The sequence below is a fragment of the Taudactylus pleione genome, unplaced genomic scaffold (assembly GCF_031769625.1).
Source record: "Taudactylus pleione unplaced genomic scaffold, aTauple2 ptg000048l, whole genome shotgun sequence".
Classification (NCBI taxonomy): domain Eukaryota; kingdom Metazoa; phylum Chordata; class Amphibia; order Anura; family Myobatrachidae; genus Taudactylus; species Taudactylus pleione.
This window is the reverse complement of record NW_028284450.1, coordinates 860,187-884,215: the sequence shown is the minus strand read 5'-3', so window position 1 is coordinate 884,215 and position 24,029 is coordinate 860,187. Positions and strand designations below refer to the sequence as shown.

Below are 24,029 nucleotides of genomic sequence, written 5' to 3'. Positions count from 1 at the left end.
AATATATATTTATGTTTACAATTAGTATTTATTTATATTTATTATTATGTATTTATTTTTATCCAATATTGTTTAGTCATTTTATCCTCATGATTATTTATAGGAGACCTTTATATAAAGGGCTTCAATATGGATACCTCATTCCCGGCCACATTTTTCAAGTGCCGTTTCCCGTGTATATGAAAGACACGCTACAGACGCGGGACGTCACTTCCGGTGATTCCGGAAGCTAAGGTTGTACCCTCTAAAACCTACCCGCGAGGACAGACCAGGGGACACTATTAAGTTCCCGGCAGATGCACGGTCCACGTGACATGTGGTTGCACTGAGAACGCGGCTGCCGGAAGTGTCCATGTCGGGCAGAAGGACAAAAGGAAAGAGGGACTTATATATCCGGGAATGTGGATTTTTAATACTTCTGCAATATATGTGGGGGAGTTTTCATATATATATATATACATGGTGAGGTCCAGTACTTAGTTGGTAATTGACTAATTGGCAATTGACTATGTGATTGAAAGGGGTACTTAAGGTATCCATAGTTAGTGTGTCCCATACACCTTGAAAAAGATCCGAATGGACGGGTCGAAACGCGTTGGTTACGGGACTCTGGCTATATAAAAAAATTTTTTGACATTGAAGGCATCAACCTGGTTGGAGGAGATAGGTTATGAAAGTGAAGTCCAGAATTCACTATCAGGTCGTGATCTTTCATATTTGTTTATATTTATGTTTTGTCTTCTGTAATAAAATCGCTGTTCAGCTACATATATCATCCCCTTTCTTTACATGATGAGGATGTATGGCTGAATGATGGAAGATGGAAGGGTTAAGGAATGACACCTGAAAAGAAACCATTACAGGCACTGTTAGCGTACACTGAATGTGAGTAAGGTACGCAGTACCGTCTCTGCGCTGGGCTGATCACTTATTTTGACTAAACGCACGGTTATCATATAAAGTGGGAAGATTAAAGATACCCAGATATATACAGATTCACACTTTGTTATGTGAGTCTGGTACGCAAAATATTTATGATCTTCTGATCTAAAATATAGACGAAGTTGAAAGATACATATATATATTTCCATATTGTTAAGAATTATTTTTTATATGTTTTTTTACATATGCATCATGTGGAGCCCTCTGTGATTATTTCAAACTACACAAAAAGGATTGTGGGTGATTAAAGACAATTAAGACACCTCTCATAAGGATTAAGTATTGTCTTAATATCTTATACTGTTTTTCACTTTATATCCAGCTAAGGGAACAATAAGATTTCTATTGTACTGTAATTTTTGAGTTTTGTGAGACTCTTATTTTGTGCCTATAGGGGCTGCAGGTGTTGCGCACCATATACGTGGCCTTCCTTTTTTACATATATTCCTTTGCCCTGCCTCTTATGTGCCATATGCCTACCTGGATTAGGTATTAGTGTCCCTGAGATTACTCCTCTCAACCTTGTGAAGTTAGCATCTTTAACCATTTCCAAGCTGGTCTCCTTTATACTCCAGCTCCCTTCCTGTATTGTGTCTGCTTCCTCTCCTGTATAAGCCTTCTCTGCCTTTTTTTTTTGGAGCACTGATATTCTACTAAAGTTTGTTTTTTCTCTACCAAGCTCTATGGTAGCCTGAGGAAGCTTTATATTACTGTACAATGTCTCTATAGTGCGTAGTTTTCCGTCTGCCAGCCTTCTGAGCTACAGCATGCTTCCCTAGTAGGGTTGAAGACACCCTCACCCATGCAGTAAACTACTGTCTATCGCATCACTACCAAGTGCTATCAACCTTCTGATTCAGCCCTACTTATTTACTATTATTACATTCTGCATTATAATGCTGCCTAAACATGGAGGTAAAGCCCAGAGGTTACCGTCTCATGTTCGATATCCTAATCCATTCTCAACTAAGCAGAAACCATCTACTTTGATATCTCTGAAGTCCGCCCCGTCTCCTGTTGCCTCACTCCCTAAAGGCTCCATATCGCCGGCTGACTTGGGTTTAGGTCTGGATACATCAGCTCCTCTCACCACTCAATCGATGTTTCAAATGTTTGCCGCATTTTGCACCGATATTCTCTCTGGAGTGGAAACCTCAGTTCAATAGCTCAGAACAGAGCTCATGGGCCTGGGCGGCCATACGGATCATTTGGAAGGAAAGATGAGCTGCATAATGACCTGCTTACTGTTCACTCTGAGTTGCAATCTGAAGTATCATCTCTCCGCGATAAAATGGCTGATCTGGAGGACAGATCGGGACGTAATGACATTAAAATATGAGGTATCCCTGATTCGATTGCCCCTGCAGAATTACAGGAATATGTGACCAAGCTATTAAAAAAACTCCTCCCCTCCGCCTCAACACAAGACCTACTCTTTGACCAAGTCCATCTCCTACCTAGACCGAGAGTGGGGTCCGCTAATTTTCTTAGAGCTACTACCTTTAATGAGGATTATTTTTTTTCATATTAAAGAACTCATTGTGAAAGCTGCCCAACAAACAGAAGGATCTGATACTCTGGGAGGTCTTCAGATTTTCCCGGATTTAAAGGCCCACACCTTGGTTAAGAGACGTTCATTCCATGCCATCACTTCAGTGCTTCGTGAACACGAAATTTCCTATAGCTGGGGATTTCCGGTCAAGCTTCTGGTTCATTATAACTCCTCTTCGTATGTTATATCTACAGTGGAGGCTGGTGTTAAATTGCTGGCAGATTGGGACATATGTTACTTCAACCACCTCTAGATCTTCGTACAGTGCTCCATCTGATTTGATTATGCTCACGTGAGATTATATATCTTTTGCTATTCTGATACCACTGGCTCTCTGATAATACTGTTGCCTTTTTAGTTTAACCTGATTTCTGCTTTTATTTGTGTTAGGTAATTTTGCATTATAACTATTATCTCTAGTTTCTATTATCAGAGGGTGTGTATGTATTGTTTATTTACAGGAATGTATAGGGTTACTATTTCTGATACAATGATTCGCAGATAAGATTATCAATCTCAAGAAGTAACCTGTATCCATATTCTACAAGATTGTTTCTAGTTCATGTGTAGTGATTGTTTAATTGTTTTCTAAACTGGGATTACTATGTTAGGTAAAATTGATATCCTATTCGCTTCCCAGTTTGGTTTGTTTCTAAATGTTTGATTTGCTGCATGGGTGTGTGGTTTTCATGTTGGGCCACTTCCCCAATGTTTTTTTGTTTTGCCGTCATTTTTTCCCTGTGGTAAACATTCTAGCCCCGATTTTTGGGCTAATTCAGTTTATTCCCTTTTATTTTATGTTCTCCTCTGTGTTTTTTGTCTTTTTTTGTTGTTGTTTTGTCCTCTTTTTTCCTGTCTGTTATTAGGAATCTAGACAAACTGCTATATACATTCTCTGCACAAATTTTTTTTTTCTAGCACCAAATGGATATTGAATACTCATGGGCTTAATTCCCCTAATAAGAGGAGACTGACTTTGGCTACTTTTCATCGGGAAAAGGCGAAGGTAATAGCTATACAGGAAACACATTTTTCTTCATTGGTGCCCCCAGTGTTCTGTGATTCTAGATACCCTGTCGTCTATTATGCTAACGGCCCTTTCAAAGGCAATGGAGTGGCTATTCTATTCCATTGCTCGTTACATTTTGAACTCTCCTGCAAGATAGTAGATGGCAGGTATCTAATATTAGTTGGAAAGTTAGATGATAGAGTAGTGACTTTGGTTTCCCTCTATGCCCCTAACACAAGACAAATACCGTTTTTAAAGAAGATGTTAGAGGCACTCTGAAAAGTTCAAAGAGGTAGCTTAGTGATTATGGGTGACTTTAACCTGGTCCCAGACATTAACATTGACAAATCAAATATAGTGGGAACTACTGGAATGGGACAGGACCCCTCACTTGTTCTAGGCAATTTGTTATCAGAATTTGATTTATACGATGTATGGCAAATCCAATCCCCGCGGGTTAAAGATTTTACATATTTCTCGCATGTTCACAATTCTTACTCTCGGACAGATTTAATTATTTTAGATAAATGGAGACTGCAGAACACTCGACAGTCTAAAATTATTCCTGTAGTTTGGTCTGATCATGCGGCTGTGACTTGGACATGGGATTGCGGTAATTCTCAATTCCCCCCTAGACAATGGAGATTTCCTGAGTATCTGTTGACATCTCCTGAAGCAACCACACCTCTATCAGATGCTTTTTCAACTTATAAGGCTACTAATTCCCCTAATGACACGTCGATTTCTATTTATTGGTGCGCTTTTAAAGCAGTGTTGAGAGGAGTGGCTATTCAGACTGGCTCTAGACTAAGAAAGCAATATCTTCATCATCAGTCTGACAGAACAGCGTTTAGCACAAGTAGATTATCTAAATCGCGCCCGACCACCCCGTCTCCTTAGTAGAGAGCTAGTATCCATTCGGAATCAACTCCAAAAACACTTTGACTCGTATGAGAAGCGCTCTGTCTAAACGACAACAGAAATTTTATAGCTTAGGCAACAAATTGGGTACATTTTTAGCTTGTAAGCTACGTTTACGCCAAACACACAATGGAATAAAAGCCATCATTACCCCACATGGACAGAAGTTGCTCAATCCCTCGTCCATAGCAGATGCATTTGCCAGCTACTATGAAAAATTATATAATTGAAATAAAGATCCTAACACCCCCCAACCCACGGATAATCTTATATCTTCGTTCTTTGAAAAACTACAACTTCCTAAATTGAAGTCTGAGGCGTTGGACTCCCTTAATGCCCCATGGTCTGAAAAAAAGATTTTAGATGTTATTAAAGCACTTCCAGTAGGTAAGGCGCCTGGCTCAGACGGATTTAACAATTCTTTTTATAAACATTTTTCACTCGAAGTTGCACCTGTTCTTACCATACTGTTTAATTCTGCCACTAGTCATGGATCTCTCCTGGCTGAAGTGCCGGAAGCGCAGATTATCACTATCCCTAAACCTGGAAAAGATACCTCTCTATGTCAGAACTACAGACCCATTGCTCTTCCTAATTCTGAATTTTGGGTTCCAGGGAGAGATACTCTTTTCTATATTTGCTTTATATAGTAATCCAACTGCTAAAGTAATGAGCAATTTTTTTTTTTTTTATCTTCCCCGTTTACTATTTCAAATGGCACGAGACAGGGTTACCCCCTTTCGCCTTTGATGTATGTGTTTGCCATTGAGCCCTTTGCTGCTTCTATCCGAAACTTGATAATTTTTCCAGGAATTGCTGTAGTCTCCACTGTTAAGTTATTTTTATTTGCTGACGATATTTTGTTATTTGTTACCGACCCAGAGACCTCTTTGCCTGCCCTACACGCAGTTATAGATAAATATAGCAGAGCCTCTTTTTATAAATTAAATACCACAAAGACTGTATATGTCTCAGAGGAAATGATCCCATTTTCAAAATATTTTTAAATATCAATGGAAGATATTTCTTACATCTTGGTATTCATATTCCAAATAATGATTCCAATTTTGCAGAGATTAATTATGCTTCCATTATAATTCATGTTGCCGACTTTCTAAAAAATTGGATGAGTTTTGAGGTCTCCTGGCTGGGTAAGTTGGCAGCATTTAAGATGATGGTTCTCCCCAAGTTGATGTATTTGTTCCGCACGATACCCTATCTGGTTCCACAGCAGTATATACTGTAGGACAATAACACAAACTAATTTTAAATTATATATGGAGGGGTAAGACTCCACAAATTGCTTATCGACGCTTAATGCGACATAGACATCGAGGTGGACTGGATGTCCCTGATCTACTAGCATATCAGCATGCATGCTTGGTGGCGCAGATTAGTGATTGGGCGCTACCTATTAATTCTAAACCTTGGGTTGATTTGGAGAGCGCTTTACTACTACATTTCCCCCTGGCAGACACAATTTGGACCCCTAAACAACTTCACCCAATTTCGACAGGGTCTCCTAGAGCAATATTCGATTCCCTTACAGCATGGGATGCCACTTTAGGAGCTAATTGCTGTAAGATTTTACCTACTTGTAATTTATCTCTTTTGGCTCTTTCCCGTTTAATCCCAGATTTGCGTATTTCAGTATGGCGTTTTAGTGGTATAAACACTATTGCAATAATTCTATATGTCCATTTTTGAATTTACAGACACAATATAATTTACCCTCAGGAGAATTTTTCACTTATCTACGTATTAATCATTGGGTTTCTGCTATGTTTCGAATTACTGGTTCTTTGGCAATACCCCCTCCCTTCATTTTAACTAAATTGTCAACTAGTAATTGTCGGGGTACTATAAGAGTCCCATCTTCCATATATAGAGAATACAAAAATCTAAGTCGCCTGCACAATCACAATGGGAATTGGACTTACAGATTACATTTACTCCCCAGCAATGGGAAGAGATTTATTTTTCAGCCCATCGCTTCTCTAGGTGTACTAACCACTCAGATGCAATTTAAACTGTTACATAGGTTGTATTTTACACCAGCTAAATTACACAAGATATGGCCCTTACAGTCAAAATTGTGTTGGCGCAATTGTTCAGAGCGGGGTGATATCTTCCATGTATTTTGGAGCTGTCCAAAAATTAGAAACCTCTGGCATGATATATTTGCTTTATCTTACAAAGTCCTTTAATGTTTAGTTTCAGGAGTCTCCTTCCATAGCTCTTTCATATATACCTCTCAGAGTTGTCAAATACTGAAATATACCTTTTAGGTCATATTTTGATTGGAACTAGAGCGGCTAGAGCGCAAAATTGGAAAAGCTCGTCTATCCCCTCCATGCATAACATTTTAGATAAAATCCAATATGCTTTCCAAATGGAGACTTTAGGTATCCCATATTCTTCTGCGGCCTCCTTCCCCTAGTAAAATGGTTTAAATGGCATGAATTTGTCACAGATGGGCAAGGTGCCACGTTGCTCCTTGATGACATTTGAGCTTTATCTATGGCATGGCTTATATTATTATGTGTCCCTTTTTTTTATGTATGCAGAATAATATGTTCTGTGTTTTTCTTACTTTAATGTTTCTGAATGTTAATTATATTGACAGTATTGTCTGATTCCTCCCCCCTCCTCCCTCCCCTGTCCTCATGTTTTCTTTTTTTCTGTATCCCTCCCTTTCCATGATGGTGTTAATGGAACAAAACTTTAATAAAAACTATTGATGATAAAAAAAATATTAATGTCCATGTTATGGAAGGAGACCACAAGCATATATGGGTTTGATGTTTGGGTGTCTACATACTTTTGGCCATGCGGTATGTGCTCACATCCAGACTCCGCATGGTCATAGGTTATCTGCACATCCAATGGGCTCAGCTGTTGAGGTCTGGAAGGTGGGAAATCACAGCGCATGTTTTTACAAGTAATTTAGTTGTGTGTGAAATGTAAGTACAGTTTTCTACCACCGTCTAGCATTTCCATATTGCTTACACCATGTTAAATCAAAAATTCCTTAATATTTGTGTAACGTCCATACATGCAGCCGCATTACATTGTTTGAAATGTACATTTGTAATATCACAGTGGCACTTTAAGGACGTTTGATATAGTATACACATATATGTTCATTTCCTTTCCTCTTGATGCACAGGATTACACGCAGGCAAGACCACATACAGTACAGTATGTGAAACTAAGCAGTTGTTCCTGTGTGTCAGGATAATAGAGCAGGATCCCCCATCCAGTGCCTCCACTTCACTGACTGATACAAGCAAAAGAAGAGTCAGTCAATAACTCCCCAACATCATCGGAAGAGTTTTATGGTTTATGTTTGTATTAGGTCTGACTCCTCTAGGGGGTTGGGTACGGTATCCCGATGGTCAGAATCACAACAGAAACCCTAGCCTTCTCCCTAACCCACCTCCTCCGTAACCTAAAGGAGCCTATCCATTAGCAGATTCCCGTGGCTGTGCTGAACGATATCTTATCATGTACATGACAGATTTTGGCGAGCGATGTTGCATGACATTATTCAGGGAGTGGATATTTTTCTCTGCAGCGCTCTGTAGCTGCTGCTAATATCTTTCATCGCTTACCGCAGAGATGATAGATGCGATTTATCAGCCACGGTGGTGCGCATCTGTCATCTTTCAGGGCCTATCCATTAGCAGATATAATGAACAATTTATCATTCAATCTTTCATTTTATCTGCTAACGAATAGGCCCCTTTAGGGTCAGGGGGAGACTTAAGGGGCCTGACCCTAAAGGGGCCTATCCATTAGCAGATAAAACGAACGTTTGAACAATATATTGTTCATTGTATCTGCTAATGGATAGGCCCTGAACGATGACAGATGCGCACTCCCATGGCCGATAAATCGCATCTATCATCTCTCTCCAATATGTTGGTCAATTATCGCATATAGCTGTACGATATTAGCAATATCCTGCTGTTTATATGTGGTAAACGTCGAACAATGAAAGATATTAGCAGCAGCTACAGAGAAAAAAATCCACTCCCTGAATGATGTCATGTGATATCGTTCGTTTGCCAAAATCTGTCATGTACATGACAGATATCGTTCAGCACAGCCACCAGAATTTTCAAGGGATATCTTTTGTCTTTCATAGCTCAGAAATACATCTGCTAATGGATAGACCCCTTGATACTTACCTCCGCAATCTGTCAGGATTCTCACTGTCGGGATGCTAACTACGCGGCCCCTCAGCTGTTATAGAACTACACATCCAAGGATGCCCTGCCACCGTTTTGCTATTTGGCCGTGGTAAAATTGTTGCAAGGCATGCTGGGGTGTGTAGTTCAACAGCTGGAGGGCCGCTTATTGCCCATCCCTGCCCTATAGTGTATAAGAATGCCACTGGCTATTTCTTAATTGAGTGCCAGTATTTAGAGGATAAAAGGCACTGTGTTGTCATCGGCCCCGTATTTTTATGTATTGAGAGGCAATTTTGAAGTCAACCTACAGCCATGGCCAAAAGTTTTGAGAATGACACAAGTATTGGTTTTCACCAAGTTTGCTGCTTCAGTGTTTTTAGACCTGTTTGTCAGATGTTACTATGGTATACTGGAGTAAAAATTACAAGCATTTCATAAGTGTCAAAGGCTTTTATTGACAATTACATTAAGTTTATGCAAAGAGTCAATATTTGCAGTGTTGACCGTTCTTTTTCAAGACCTCTGCAATTTGCCCTGGCATGCTGTCAATCAACTTCTGGGCCACATACTGACTGATGGCCGCCCATTCTTGCCTAGGGTTTGGCATGGAGAGGTTAGGGTTAGGTACCCCCAGTGTGGGTTAGGCACCACTGGAGTGGGTTAGGTTTAGTCACTAACAGGGAAAGTTATAATGGGGTGGGGGGAGAGTTAGTGTTAGGATGTAGGAACACAGGGTTAGGGGTAGAAGGGGGGAGGGTTACTATACTTACCGGACCCTTGTCGTGATCCTGAGCATTGGGATGCTGCTGTCGGTATATTGACAGCAGGCATCTTTGGTAGTTGTCACCTCTACTTTTATGTACACACCCTATTCTCTGACATGCCCTTTTCTGTCATACTTTGAGGCAACGACTTGTCTTTTTCAGCCAATTTATAATACAGTTCCATTAATATTCGCCAAGTTCCTATATTGTTATCAACTCAATCAAGAAGCCATTTAAATTAATAAACACATGGGAGGACTTTTGTATGCAGTTATCAAATATTGAAAATTAAAAATAATCCTGACAACAAGAAACTGTCACAGAAAAACAGTTGATCAGTGAAATCCCATTAAGGATCTTGCAGGACACAATAGACTGTATAAGGCCATGTTTAGCTTGGTTGGCTAGCAACCACCAACATAAAAATACTGTACAACAAATAAATAATTTTCATTTGTTTACCTCAAATTAGTTAAATATTTTAAAATGGAAAGTAAAAATGAATGACTTTTTATTAGCTCTAGTTTTTGATTTACACTACTTGTGCCATATGTACTTCAGTAATATAGTCATAGTGAAAAGCAATTTTAAAATCTGCTATTTTCTTGATACAACACAAATAACAGTTGTTTCAATTCAATCTACTGAAAATAAGAACACAAAACGAAACGTACAGCAACTGAAAGTACTATCACAAATAGTGGCCTATTCCTTTGCTTGTACTCTTCTGGGGCATCTCGTGTCACTGTCCAACAGTAGTCAGCAAGCAATAGAAGTGTTCCAACTACCTTGACATCTTCCTTCCATTGTTGAAATGTCTTGGTGGAATCTCTCACCGTTCTCGTCAACAGGGGCGGATTGGGCTGCCGGGAAAGCGGGAGAGTTCCCTCTGGGCCGGTCCCATGAACCTGTCTGCAGGGCTGGCCAGCCCAACACTTTTCTAGAAGGTTGTTGACTATCTCAACATAGTTTCCAGCTCTTCTGTTACCCAATAAGCCATGCTTCCCAAGCTTCTCACTAACCTGGAGGACTCGGTCAAAGTTTTCATCCTTAAGGAAGGGATCTTTGTTGGTCCACAAATTCGTCAACTTCTTAACATTAGCATCACTCAGAAGTGGAAATATTCCTCTCTCTGCGTAAGTCCGAGTTTGATGTGTAAAGTAGGCAAAATTCATTTTGCTTTGATCAACCAGAGGACTGTATGGACAAAACATGGCTTACAAATATATTCACTAGATGCCCAAATTCCCTAGTATAACAAAATACCCCTACATCATCATAAATGGCCTAATTGATATCAGCATGCGAAGAACGAATATGTCATGTAAAACTCTCCGTTCTGAGATATAGAAGGGACAGAGTGTTCAAAGGGCTACACCTCAAAAGCTATAGGAGGTATGGATCTGAAATTTGGCATGGTCAGGTAGAACTGTCACACGGTGCTGCATGCCAAATTTCAGAGCAAAAACATAAAAAATTAGGACATGGGAGTAATCTAAAGCTCCAACTGTCACTTTTTTTCTGACATTCTCAATTAGGAAGCTTTTTCTGCTGTAGTCTATGGGGGATTTTTGGGAAGACAAAACTCAGGGTAGGGGTGGAATTTAGACTTGGGGTTTGTTTTATTAGGTGGCTATTGTGTGTGCTTTTGGGGTTCAGGTAAATTAGAAAGCTACAGTTTAACTAGAATGCACCATTATAAAAATAGGACTTTTCAACTTGTTGCGCAGCCGCAGTAGGAGCCTCCAGCAGGTGTAGTCAATGTGGCCTTACTTGGGTGCACAAACATGGCCGTTGTTGTGGGCGACAGCGGGCAATGGTAGCAGCAGCGGGGACAGCAGCTGCGGCGGGACACGGGTGTCGTCGAAGGGTCCGGCGGCGGTGAGGGCGTTGGCGGCGGGCCTGGATTCGAGAGGATCCAGTCCCCGCCAGTCATTCTGCCGAATACGGCATCGGCGCCCATTTCAAAAATGGTGCCTCAGTGCCATTTTTGACATTCAAAGATGGCCGCCACGAGCCAGTCACGGCTCACGGCGGCCATCTTTGAATTTCAAAAACAGCGGTTTTTGAAATGTGCGCCGCTGCTGTACTCGGCAGAATGGCTGGCGGGGACTGGATCCTCTCTGATCCAGGCCCGTCTCCGACACCCGTACAGGCACCGATCCCGCAGCTGCCGGGTGCCGCTGGCGATGACGTCGCAAGCCGTGTTTGGCTCGCGGCGTCCATCTTTGATTTTCACCTGAAGAGGATCACAGAAGCCCTGGGGAGGTGGAAACCACCCCCCCAGGTGAAGATGCCAGAAGCCCTGGTGGGTTGGCGCCCGCCAGGCGAAGTCGCCATAAGTCCTAGTGGGCAACAACCATGAAAAAGAGCTGACAGAGGCTGCCGCCCACTAGGTGAAGATGCCAAAGCCCTGCCGGGTTGGCGCCTGGCATGCGTAGAGGCCTAAGCCCTGGGGTCGTGGCGGCCACACAAGAGCTTAAAGGCCGCCGTCCCCCAGGTGAAGACCTGTAAAATAAAATAATAACATAACACACCACACTTTAATATTGTAAGATTTTTTTTTTTTACAGGTGGCAGTGGGACCTTAAGCCCAGCATGCTGGTACTTGTGGTTTCCCAAGTACCAGCATGCAGGGGGGCGTGCTGGGACCTATAGTTCACCTGCAAAAGAAAATGTTTTTTAAATTGCACCACATCACATAATCAACCTGGCACCCACCGCCTGGGGGTGCTGGGGTTAGCCCCGGGCTATCAGCCTGGGCATGGGGTGCCCTGAGGAGTTGGACCCCTTGATTGGGGGGGGGGGGAAACCCCAGCTCCTCAGGGATCCCCAGCCTGAGCTGACTAGCGGTCAGGGGTGATGCTGTGGCTGGGGGCCCCAGTCAAAGGGCTCCCTTGGCTGTGGCATCACTCCCCCACTAGGAGGAGTCCGGTGCTGGTTCTGGGAAATACAGGGGAGCCTTATGCATTTTTTTCTCACTGTATTTGGAGAACCAGGACCGGCTAAGGGTGGTGGGTGCTGGGTTGATTATGTATAGTGTGGTGTATCTGAAAACATAAATATTGGCTTTTGCTGTGGAACTACAGTTCCCAGCAAGCCCTCCCCCACATGCTAGTACTTAGAGAACCACAAGTATCAGCATGTGGGGCATTACGGGCGTGCTGGTAGCTGTAGTTCCACAACAAAAGCAGTATTAAAAAAACACGCTGTAGAAAAGTATAATTTTAATAAAACATACATGCACACACTCTCTCACATACTCACCTAGTATCCCTGAAGGCAATCTGTCCTCTTCTCCAGTAGACAATCCAATGGATTACCTGTAATAAAAATTCAATACTCACCTCCTATGCGTAGATCTGTCCTCTTCGTTCCAAAGTAGGCAAATCCAGAGTCTTGGCAAAAAAAAAAAAAACGAATTACCCGAACCCACGGACATTAGTAGTGTCCTCTAAGGACACTACTACCCGAATGACAGCTCTTTTGCGGGATTTCAGTCCAGAAATCTCGGTGCGGAGCGCTCATTGGCTGAGAGAGGCGAGCCTTCTGCCTCTCAGCCAATGAGCGGTTCTCACCATTGAATTCAATGGTGGGAACCGAGCATGCCCTTTTCAAAATGGCGCCTCAGCGCAACTTTGGAAGTTCAAAGCTGGTCGCTGCGAGCCAATCACGGCTCGTGACTTAATCGCCCCCTCGGCTAGCTTAAATACAGCCAGCAGCGCGAGCCCCGTCCATTCAGTCGACGGCCGGAGAGCTGGAGAGACCAGCTGAAGCATCCGGCTTCCGTAGGAATGGTCTGGACGCGCACACCGGACTATTCAGTGACATGCACATACAGGCGGGTAATAAGGTGAGCTGATTTGAGCGCGATTTTGGCCCTATTTAAAGGAGTTGTCAGTTCATTCATTTGACTGTGGTTTGCCCCGTGATGAAGGTGCTGTTTAGCACCAAAACAGCCGTCGGGCTGTACTGACACTATGTCCCCATGTATTTTAGCTCCAGAATGCTACAGTTCGCAAGTATCCTATTATTGCTGCTAACGCTTGGCACATTGCACTTTATTGATTTGTGACTGAAACTTATGAAATCATTGTATTGGAGTCTACATTGGGATTACATGCATTATTCATGAGAAATATATAACTTTTTTTGCATTATTTCTTGGAGTGCTGTTTTTTTCTGGTATCATATCTTTGGTACAGCATTTGTATTTATTCATTATGACGTAGCACCCTCCATCAATTTTGTTTTTTTGGGGAGTGTGCAGGATTTGCCCACAATTTTGTATATAATCTTTTATGAAATTTTTTGTACCTCAATGTATTCCTCCTTTTGTCTCTGATCTTATGATTGGACATTTAGTTGGAATTTTCATCATTACATAAATATACATCATAGTGAGATATGGAAACTACATCAGCTGAAATCGGTGATCTTACTGGCACCAAACGATTGTGATAAAGACATTAATGCCATTTTATTTCCCAATACTGACATACTTGAATTTGATGTTGATAGTCCTCGGGAGGTGTTTAATGATCTAATTAAGATTAAAAAAACAACATGTTGAATTGACCTTACACGGTTTGACATTATCACAGTATCACAAAGAAAATCTGATCCCTCGAGGTTTCAAGATCAAAAACCAACCAACTGTCGGATGAAGTAATAAAGAGTTTTGTAGGGAATGGTGCATGATTTTAAATCAATGTTCCTTTGATTTAATGGTGTTAGTTATACAACAGGTCAATGCTGATATAGCTATATTGGAGAAGGAAATTAAGTCATGTGAGATTGCAGGACTACAGATTTTATCTTCAGACACTGATTCTGATTGGCTCAATAAAATTGAAAGTACTATCAACTCTTTCAGAGCTGATTTACTGGCTTTCAAAAAGAACAAGTATAAACAGGTCCGTGAGGACTAGAGAGATCATAGTGTTTAGCAGTGGGTTTTAGGTAATGACGCTAGGAGACCCTGGAGGATGACTCAGGGCTTTAAGAAGAATAAGACCAGTAGATCATATACTGATTTAGACTCACAAACTTCCCAAAGTGACTGACAGTTCCCACAATAGGCGTCCTTTTTTAAAGGATCCTGTGGCCACTCGCAGCAAAATCAAAGTAGCAGGAGAAAACCCTGCAGAAGGGGAGGGGTCAAAGCAAGACATAAAAGAAGGAGGGAACAAAAACAAAAAGAGAGGAAGGAGGAGGTAGTGATTTTCAATTTATCATCTTATCAACCATTGGCTGTGGAGATATCGGTCTTGTCTAAAGGTCTTACTTTTGTAAAGACACAAACAAAAAAATTTTGACTTTGAGGTCGATTTGTTTAAAGTACATTCACACCGATAGTCAATAATAATTTGATACGTTTATACAATTGGTTAAAAGAGACACCATCCCTTGTTTGAAAAAAACAAAGGACTTCCTATTCTAACCTCACACATGAACAAATTGAGGCTGTTAAGGGGTTAAAAAGTAATTCTGACATTGTAATCCGCTCCGCTGATAAAGGCGGGGGCGTAGTGATTCTGGACAGAATCGCATATATGAATGAAATCAACAGGCAATTATCTGATGCCCAGTGTTATCAAAAATCAACATATGATCCCACTACCGGATACAAAAAAGAAATTGATAACATAATATCGTTAGGCTTGAATAATTCATGGATTGATGAGCCTACAGCACAATTTTTAACCCAATCACATCCGATTGTTCCATATATCTACATATTACCCAAAATACACAAAACTTTACATAACCCACCTGGACGGCCCATAATCTCCTCCAGGGGCTCCTTGTGTCAGACACTTTCCCAGTATGTGGATTTTCTTCTACAACCAGTGGTTCAGAATACTAAATATTATTTAAAGGACACCTCTGATTTTTTGAATAAGTTAAAGTCTCTTGTACCACCTACCTTTGACCACATTCTTGTAACTTAGATATAGTAAACCTATATACAAGTATTCCGCACTCTATAGGAATGGAAGCCATTAAACAAATGGTTATGACCAGCAGACATTATGTTGGACCACCTGTTGATTACCTGCTCCTATTAATTAACATCATCTTGCACAAAAATTACTTCTTATTTGACAACACCTTTTATTTGCAATGCCATGGGATGGAAATGGGGTCAAACATGGCCCCGTCATATGCAAATTTATTCATGCATGTTTTTGAGGAATCTAATATTATGCAACACCCATTGGCGAAGCATATTTCTTTCTATGTTCGGTACATAGATTACGTTTTTTTAATTTGGACAGGTGGACAAGAATTATTACTTACATTTTTTGATGAGCTTAACAGGATCAGTGCGGAAATTACATTTACATTGAATTTTAGTAATAGAACAATTAATTATTTAGACGTCTTGATAGACATTACAACAGGTTCTTATGTGTCAAGTGTTTACACTAAGACAACTGATAGAAATACCCTGTTGGCAGCCGATAGTTTTCACCCTGCTCCACTTAAGAGAGGGTTGCCGTACTCGCAAATGGTACGTGTCACCAGAATCACTTCTGATCAGGCCTCTTTACCTAAAGCTTTGTCTGACATTGGCGATAAATTTATGCAACGCGGATATAAAAAGAAAGACATTGATGAAGCTATTCGAAAATGTCTAACGATGGATAGGGATGAACTGCTAATGGAGCGCAAAAAGGATACAGTGGCTGAACGTTTTATTTTTTCATCAACTTCTTCAGTTGGGTCACAAATCATTAAATGTGCCTTTAAAAAGCATTGGCATTTAATTCAAATGGATCCTGTCTTGGGCAAATTGAGTCATGAATTTCCATTATTCAGCTTTAGCGAAGTAACAACATAAAGGACGACATTACGTCCCCTATTATTGGATCTAGTATACAAAAGAACTGGTTATCTCCTTCAATTGGCTCATTTCGCTGCACAGGGTGCATCAACTGTCGTTTTATGTTGACAGGAGACAAGTTTTGTGATCCATCATCCAATCGGTCTTTAAAAATCAGGCATCGACTAAATTGCGAAAGCAAATTTGTGATTTATGCCATTATTTGTCCCTGTAAGCGGCTCTATATTGGCAAAACTATCCAAATGCTAAAAGAAAGAATAGCATTACACAGATCGTCAATTAAAAAAGCTTTAACTGGTGTCGATCTAAACACACACCTCCAGTTGCAAGACATTTCTTTGACATGAAGCACAATATTTGGACTTCAAGGTGATGCCCATTGATCACATAGCTCCGTTAAAAAGAGGCAGCAATCGTGAAAAATTGCTTCTTCAAAAAGAAGCAAGATGGATATGATTTAAAATGTTTGGCGCCAACAGGGTTAAATGAAGAATTACATTTTTCTTGTTTTTTGTAATTTATATCATTAGGGTTGTTATCATGTCTGCAATGTATTTTTTGATTTATTTTGTTTCTTCAATTTTTTAATATGTACACTATTTGGTGTCACATATATCTTTATTTTCATTCTTGGTTTATTTTTGATGCATGTTTTTATTGTCAATCGTTCTATGGGCCACCTTTTCTCACCTGTATGTGCATATACAATTATCTATATTATTTATGGTTGTGGAACTAATGTCTTCATGTTTCCCCGGACAGGCGTGCGGTGCACCGCGCGTATCTCTTCCGGGGGTTTAGATGAACATATTTTTGGAATGCACGCTGATATTTCAGCGGCATTAAGTTCCTTCACTTTTTTCAGTGACCGTGCGATGGACCGCACGCGTCACTTCCGGCCCTCTGCTTTAGGTCACTTCCGGAATTTGGAACGCACACTAATATTTTAGTGGCTTCCTGCAAAATGCGCACTATATCCGGCTTCTGTAGGAATGGTCTGGACGCGCACAACTGACTATTCACTGACATGCACATACAGGTGGGTAATAAGGTGAGCTTATTTGAGCGCGATTTTGGCCCTATTTAAAGGAGTTGTCAGTTCATTCATTTGGCTGTGGTTTGCCCACGTGATGAAGGTGCTGTTTAGCACCGAAACGGCCGTCGGGCTGTACTGACACTATGTCCCCATGTATTTTGTCTCCAGAATGCTACAGTTCGCAAGTATCCTATTATTGCTGCTAAAGCTTGGCACATTGCACTTTATTGATTTGTGACTGAAACTTATGAAATCATTGTATTGGAGTCTACATTGGGATTACATGCATTATTCATGAGAAATATATAACTTTTTTTGCATTATTTCTTGGAGTGCTGTTTTTTTCTGGTATCATATCTTTGGTACAGCATTTGTATTTATTCACTATGACGTAGCACCCTCCATCAATTTTGTTTTTTTGTGGAGTGTGCAGGATTTGCCCACAATTTTGTGTGTATATATATATATATATATATATATGTATATAAATATATATGTGTATATATATATATATATATATATATATATATGCGAAATGCATTGAGGAAAAATTTTATAAACATCTATCCTCTATGTGCTACAAGTCATGGAAGTCGTGACTCACACAACGTGGGAGCTCAGTGTGACTCTGTAGCGCTGGGTGTCTTTCTGTGCGTCTTTTTACCTTCACATGCGTCTTTTATTATATAAGGTAAAAAGACGCACGAAAAAGGCACCCAGCGCTACCGCGTCACGCCGCGGCATGGTGCGACTAGAAGGGCTGTTTAACGTGCCAGGAGGCTAGATGTATGTGGACCCATCTGTAAGATTACTTTTTGCAGAGAATTTGAACAAATAATTCAAACATGACAGTATACATTTAGTGATCATTTTATTTCATGAATGTGCTGATATATATTATGCTATATGTACAGTATATAGCCAGATTCCTATTGTAAACTTTATTCTGCACAAACACATTATACACAAGACACTTGGAAAGGTTCATGAAGGAGTATGTCCACCATAAATTGTATTTTAATTCTGGAGTTAGCTCATGAAACAAAACAAGCAACTAGCAGTCCAGCAGTGATCGCCTACATGTCTGCTGGTAGCGCCCATCACCATGACATCAACATACGAATTGTTGGAAACTGAGCGCATTGTCTGAAGTGTAAAGTACGATGCCATTCACTTTCAAATGTTTTACTTTCATGAGCTAAAGCTTGAGATATTTAAATAATACAGGACATCTTGCACTAGATTATGTTACATTAGATATAAATGGGAAAGGGTATTTCACACTAATAATTCAGAATTCTTGGTCCCTAAAAGTACCTACCATTACTTATGAATAGCTTTAACAAAGCAGTTCCATGAGATATGTAATGCCTGTTTTTATTGTTTGAATGCAAATATGGTTTGGTACTAGTTAAGGCTCCAGAGGTGGGGCTGCAGTGTAGTCCAAAATTCAAATAGGGGAGCCACACCAACTGCCAGTGAGTCCCAACCAGCAATGTTGGGCAGTGTTTGGGGTGGCAGTTGGTGTGACTCCCCCATATGAATTTTGTAATGCGCTGCAGCCCCACCTCTGGAGCATCCACTGCTTGGTACCATTTGGCAAGTTTAAGTATAGTTTATTAAACTGCATTAGAAGAATCCTGGAAGGACTGCACATGGTTGGAAACTTGTCTTGGCTCTAGGCTGTTGTTGACCTTAGGTTTTTGGGTGATTAGTCACTATCGTGTCCCAAGTCCATAATAGTAGGGTTCATCTGGGCGATACCCATATGCTGTTGTGGGTCGCCCCGGCATACCGGCAGTTTGCCCAAAACTATCAATGCCAATCCTGTGAAAAGAACACAAAAATACAGCGTGTTATAGACTATGTGCAATGTAAGATACCTTGAAGAGGTTTTTACCTAATACATGGTTGGGATATACAGAAAGAATCTTTTAAATTTTTAAAAAATGCTGTAGGTGTTTTGTTTCTGAAAATGAAGGCAGTGCTCTTTTTATAGCCTAAACCTAAACTGTGTGAGAGGCATACTAAGAGTGTCCCTCTTAATCTACTTAATGACAGCAGGTTCCTAAATGGTGGAGTGCACTAGCCATCCAATCAGGAGCCAGCTGTCATTTCATAACCAAAATCTTATGCGAAAATGAAAAATAGCAGTACATTTCCTTTAATATAAAGCATTTGTTAGAAGGATATTTTCAGTGTACTATGTTGAAATATCCCTTATTCAATCCACCCCAAAAAGATAATCTATCATGGGTTTTTAGCTAATCGTGTCTTAATTAAAACAACCTTTAAAACAAAATGCACTTTTATGACATACCATATTTTTCTAATTTTATAAAGTAAATTATACTAATTAAATCTACCTAAATTTCACCAGCCAAAGTATGCTTCCTCACTGAATGACCAATGAACTGACAATGGGCAAAGGACATGCACCAACCAGTGATGTATTTCACAAATATTATATATAAAACGATATTAAAAAGAACATGTCCACACTGCATTAATACGTAAGGCCACAAAATCAAGGTTTCATGACTCCTTCATTCACCATTGTATGTACAACTGAAGTAAAAAGGGACAAAGACAATCCTAACAATCGTGCAATGCTCTGCATATTGCAAAGTAAATGACCAACATTAAGGCTTCATCACATGACGTATTACACCGTGTGACTTGTTACATCACATGACGTATTACACCGTGTGACTTGTTACATCACATGACGTATTACATTTTGTGACTTGTTACATCACATGATGTATTTTGAGAATGTTCTGTGATGGAGTGGATGTCATTGAAAGTTAAACACAAGTGGATAACAGGATCACCTTATACACGTAGCTTGGTTTGTTTCAAATTTAAACTTATAATTAATACTCCTTTTTTATATACATCTTTGTATCTTCCCACTACGGCCCCAACTGTGTGGAGTTTGTATATTCTCCCTGTGCTTGCGCGGGTTTCCTCAGGGTACTCCGGTTTCCTCCCACACACCAAAAATATACTGGTAGGTTAATTGGCCCCCAACAAAAATTGACCCTAGTGAGTCTGTGTGTGAGCATGTGGTAGGGATATAGATTGTAAGCTCCATTGGGGCAGGGACTGATGTGAATGGCCAGATATTCTCTGTAAAGTGCTGCAGAATATGTGTGCACTATATAAATAACTGGTAATAAATAAGTCTTTGTTGTATAATTTAACAAATGAAGATATACATTCTTCACAACATTTGCACAGAAAGTCTTTCTATACATTTTGTAGTTGTGTATTCTACTAAAAGAAGTTAAACAGCAGGTCTGAAGCAACCCAGAGTAATAAAGAACATTACATCTTTACACTTCCAAGGAACTAAAAAGCTATAGGACACTTTACTTGTCCTGCCATTTTGGATGGTTGTTTTTAAGACTTTACTGTACTTTAGTCTAATGTAATGTATATGTATGACCAGTACACCCAAGAATGGGTATGTTGTAAGAAAGTGGTAGGGAGAGCCTACACTTAAAGGAAAATTAAAACTCAAAGCTCCATTAAAATGTCACCTATAATAGTATCAGAACCCCAATTATTATTCTGACCTAGGATACTCATTGCAGTTCTGATCCCCAATCCCAGGACGTAGAGCCATTAATGGCTTTTCATATCAACATTAATCCTTCCTAGATACGTGAGAACACAATATTTAAAGATCCCTTCTTCACAACCACACCTCTCATTCTTATTTTCTCACTGGCCTGATAATAATCCCTGAATTTTTAAAGTGATTTATGACCAAACAAAGTATTAGGTTGACATACAAAGTGTAATGAACATGGCATGGCCCGCCTTGCCTCTCAGTGATGGAAAGAACATTGTATGGCCAAATTGCCTCTCAGTGAGGGAATGAACACAGTATGGCCAAATTGCCACACAGAGACTGGATGAACATGGCATGGCTACCTTGCCTTTCAGTGATTAAATGAACGTAGTACAGCCAAATTGCCTCTCACTGATAGAATGAACTACTACCTTGACCATGGCTACCTTGCTTCTCAACAAGCATTCGATCCCATGTACCTTAATAACATTTCCCTTGTAGATACCAGTCTGGCTGAACTCCCGCTGGTTTCTGCAGACTGCAGCTTTTAAATCACTGATGAACTATTACAGTACAAGTAGTGGTGGTGGTTTTTTTTTTTTTTGGGGGGGGGGGGGGTGGCTCTTTAAGAAGCTGGTTTTGTTAGTTGTAAGTAGTTTCTTATTTGCACGTGATTTATTTTTAATATCCAATGATATTCAGTGGCATGTTGAACAATGAGTATATAATCAATTGGCACTACTTGTATGGCACATAAAACTTGTAATAAAAATGATCTTTTAGAAACATCAATGTCCTGGGTTCGTAATTTTCCCCAAACTTGAAAAAATGTATCACACAAATATTAATGTGAGATGGTATGACATATCTTTGTTAACTCATTTTCTTCGAGGTCCATGGGGTCCACAGCCATTACGTTGGGGTATGAATCCCGGTCACCAAACAGTTAACACAAACGAGCTCTCTGCACCCAGGATGCACCGGGGTTCCTCCTCATATACCCCACCCCCTGCCTCAGGTAGCCAGTTCATTACCAAGCTCAAGCAGGTGGAGACAAACAAAGGGTAAGACAGAAGAAACCCATACTCATGAGTCCAGACTCTCAAGAGAAGAAAATTACGGAAACCTCCCCCAGAACTACAGGTGCGTCTGGGTGGGTGTCCTGTGGACCCCATGGACCTCGAAGAAAATGAGTTAACAAAGCTATGTCATACCATAACTCTTATTTTCTTCTTCGGGGTCCATGGAGTCCACAGCAATTACGTTGGGGATATCCCAAAGCACTAACCCTACGGGTGGGGACACTCCTGACTCTCGGAAGAGAGGAGAATCCTAAGCCCGAAGGAGGCATCCTGAGAGGCAAAAGTGTCAAAGGAATAACATTTGATGAAGGTATGGATGGAAGACCATGTGGCTGCCTAGCATAATTGTTCAGCAGAAGCACCACGGCGGGCCGCCCATGATGGACCTACCGCCCTAGTAGAATGTGCCGTCACTGAATCCGGCACCCGCATACCAGCCTGTGTATAAGCCAATGAAATTGCCATGCGAATCCACCTGGCCAGTGTCTGTTTATTGGCTGGCCAGCCACGCCTATGACAACCATAAAGCACAAAAAGTGAATCAGACTTCCTCCATTTGCTCGTGCGTCTCACATAAATTCTCAACGCACGGACCACATCCAGGGAAGCCTCACCTGCTGGAACTATTTCTTCATTAATATGAAATTTAGACACTACTTTCGGAAGGTAACCCTCCCTAGTACGTAGTACTGCTCTATCTTGATGAAATACCAAGAACGGCTCACGGAAGGAAAGCGCAGCTAAATCCGACACTCTACATGCAGATGCCATAGCAAGAAGAAATACCGTCTTTGCTGTTAGCCACTTGATGTCTATTAAATTTAAAGGCTCGAACGGAGGAGCCTGTAAAACCTTCAAAACTAGAGTCAAGTCCCACGGAACAACCGGGGAAATGAAGGGAGGCTGAATCCTCAACACCCCCCTGAAAGAAAGTCTTTATATCCGGTCTCAGAGCAATTTTATGTTGGAACCAGACTGAAAGAGCAGACACCTGTACCCTCAAAGAGGTCAGGCGGAGCCCTTTTTCCAGACCACTTTGAAGAAAATCAAGCACTCTGGATATCAGAAATTTCTGTGGATCATACCCTTTCAGTTCACACCTCTGAAAGAAAGTATGCCAAATTCTATAGTATATACGGGCTGAGGATGGTTTCCGTGCCTTCAGCATCGTCCGTATAACAGACTCAGAAAACCCCTTCTTCCTCAAGACGGAGGCCTCAAGAGCCATGCCGTCAACGATAGCCGATGAAGATCCAGGTACCAGCAGGGACCCTGTAGCAACAGATCCGGTCTCAATGGCAGAGGCCACGGAGTGTCTATGGAGAGAGACCGTAGATCTGTGAACCAGTGCCGTCCCGGCCATGCCGCAGCTATTAATATCACGTTGCTGCCCTCTTGTTTGATCGTGGGAAGATGAGTCTCTGCCCAGACCAAGATTTTTGATACCTCTGCCAAGGCAGCCCGACTCCTTGTGCCCCCTTGATGATTTAGGTAGGCAACCGCGGTACGATTGTCCGACTGTATCTGCACCGGCCTGCCCTTTAAGATTTCCTGAGCCTGCACTAAAGCTTTGAATATAACTCTTAGTTCCAGGACGTTTATCGGTAGCCGGCTTTCCGCCACTGACCACTTTCCTTAGAAAGTGTGTGACCCCGTCATCGCCCCCCAACCTGAAAAACCCCCGAGGATGATGCCATAACCTTACCAGCACCAGGGTCCATCCAAGGCAGCCACATCATGGGCATAGGATGCATCTGCTGAGGCAAACCCCAAACCGGTGGTACCGGGGCAGCCAGCCACTCCACCACCTGAGCCATAACCTGAGAAAATTATGCCCAAGGGGGCTCAGGGCCTGTAACAGGCAAACGTAATTGGTGTGGTGGCTGTCTAAAACAGTTCCCACAGAGCCCATTTTGTAGAAAGTCCTGTGGGGACAAGCCTGCCATGCAGGCTACACATGATATCAGCAACGGGGCTCCCGCCACCTGACCCTCAGACTCCTTAGACATGTAAACTATGCCAATGGTTCTGAGTGTATATGTGCTGCTTTCTACTCTCAACACACACACCTGTACCAAGGGAAGGGGAGAGACAGTG

The 24,029-nt window shown here is 41.2% G+C and overlaps 1 protein-coding gene across 2 annotated transcripts in view; it reads right to left on the bottom strand.

Moving 5' to 3' along the window:
• Nucleotides 1–18,124: 18,124 nt before the first annotated feature.
• The window catches only part of KIFAP3 (kinesin associated protein 3), a 244,430-nt gene continuing 238,525 nt past the window's right edge, over nt 18,125–24,029 (bottom strand). For both annotated transcript variants that reach the window (XM_088460529.1, XM_088460530.1), the window contains exon 20: nt 18,125–19,097. In XM_088460529.1, coding sequence (XP_088316655.1) covers nt 18,989–19,097 — 109 coding nt within the window. In that variant the 3' untranslated portion in view covers nt 18,125–18,988. The remainder of the gene's footprint in view (nt 19,098–24,029) is intronic.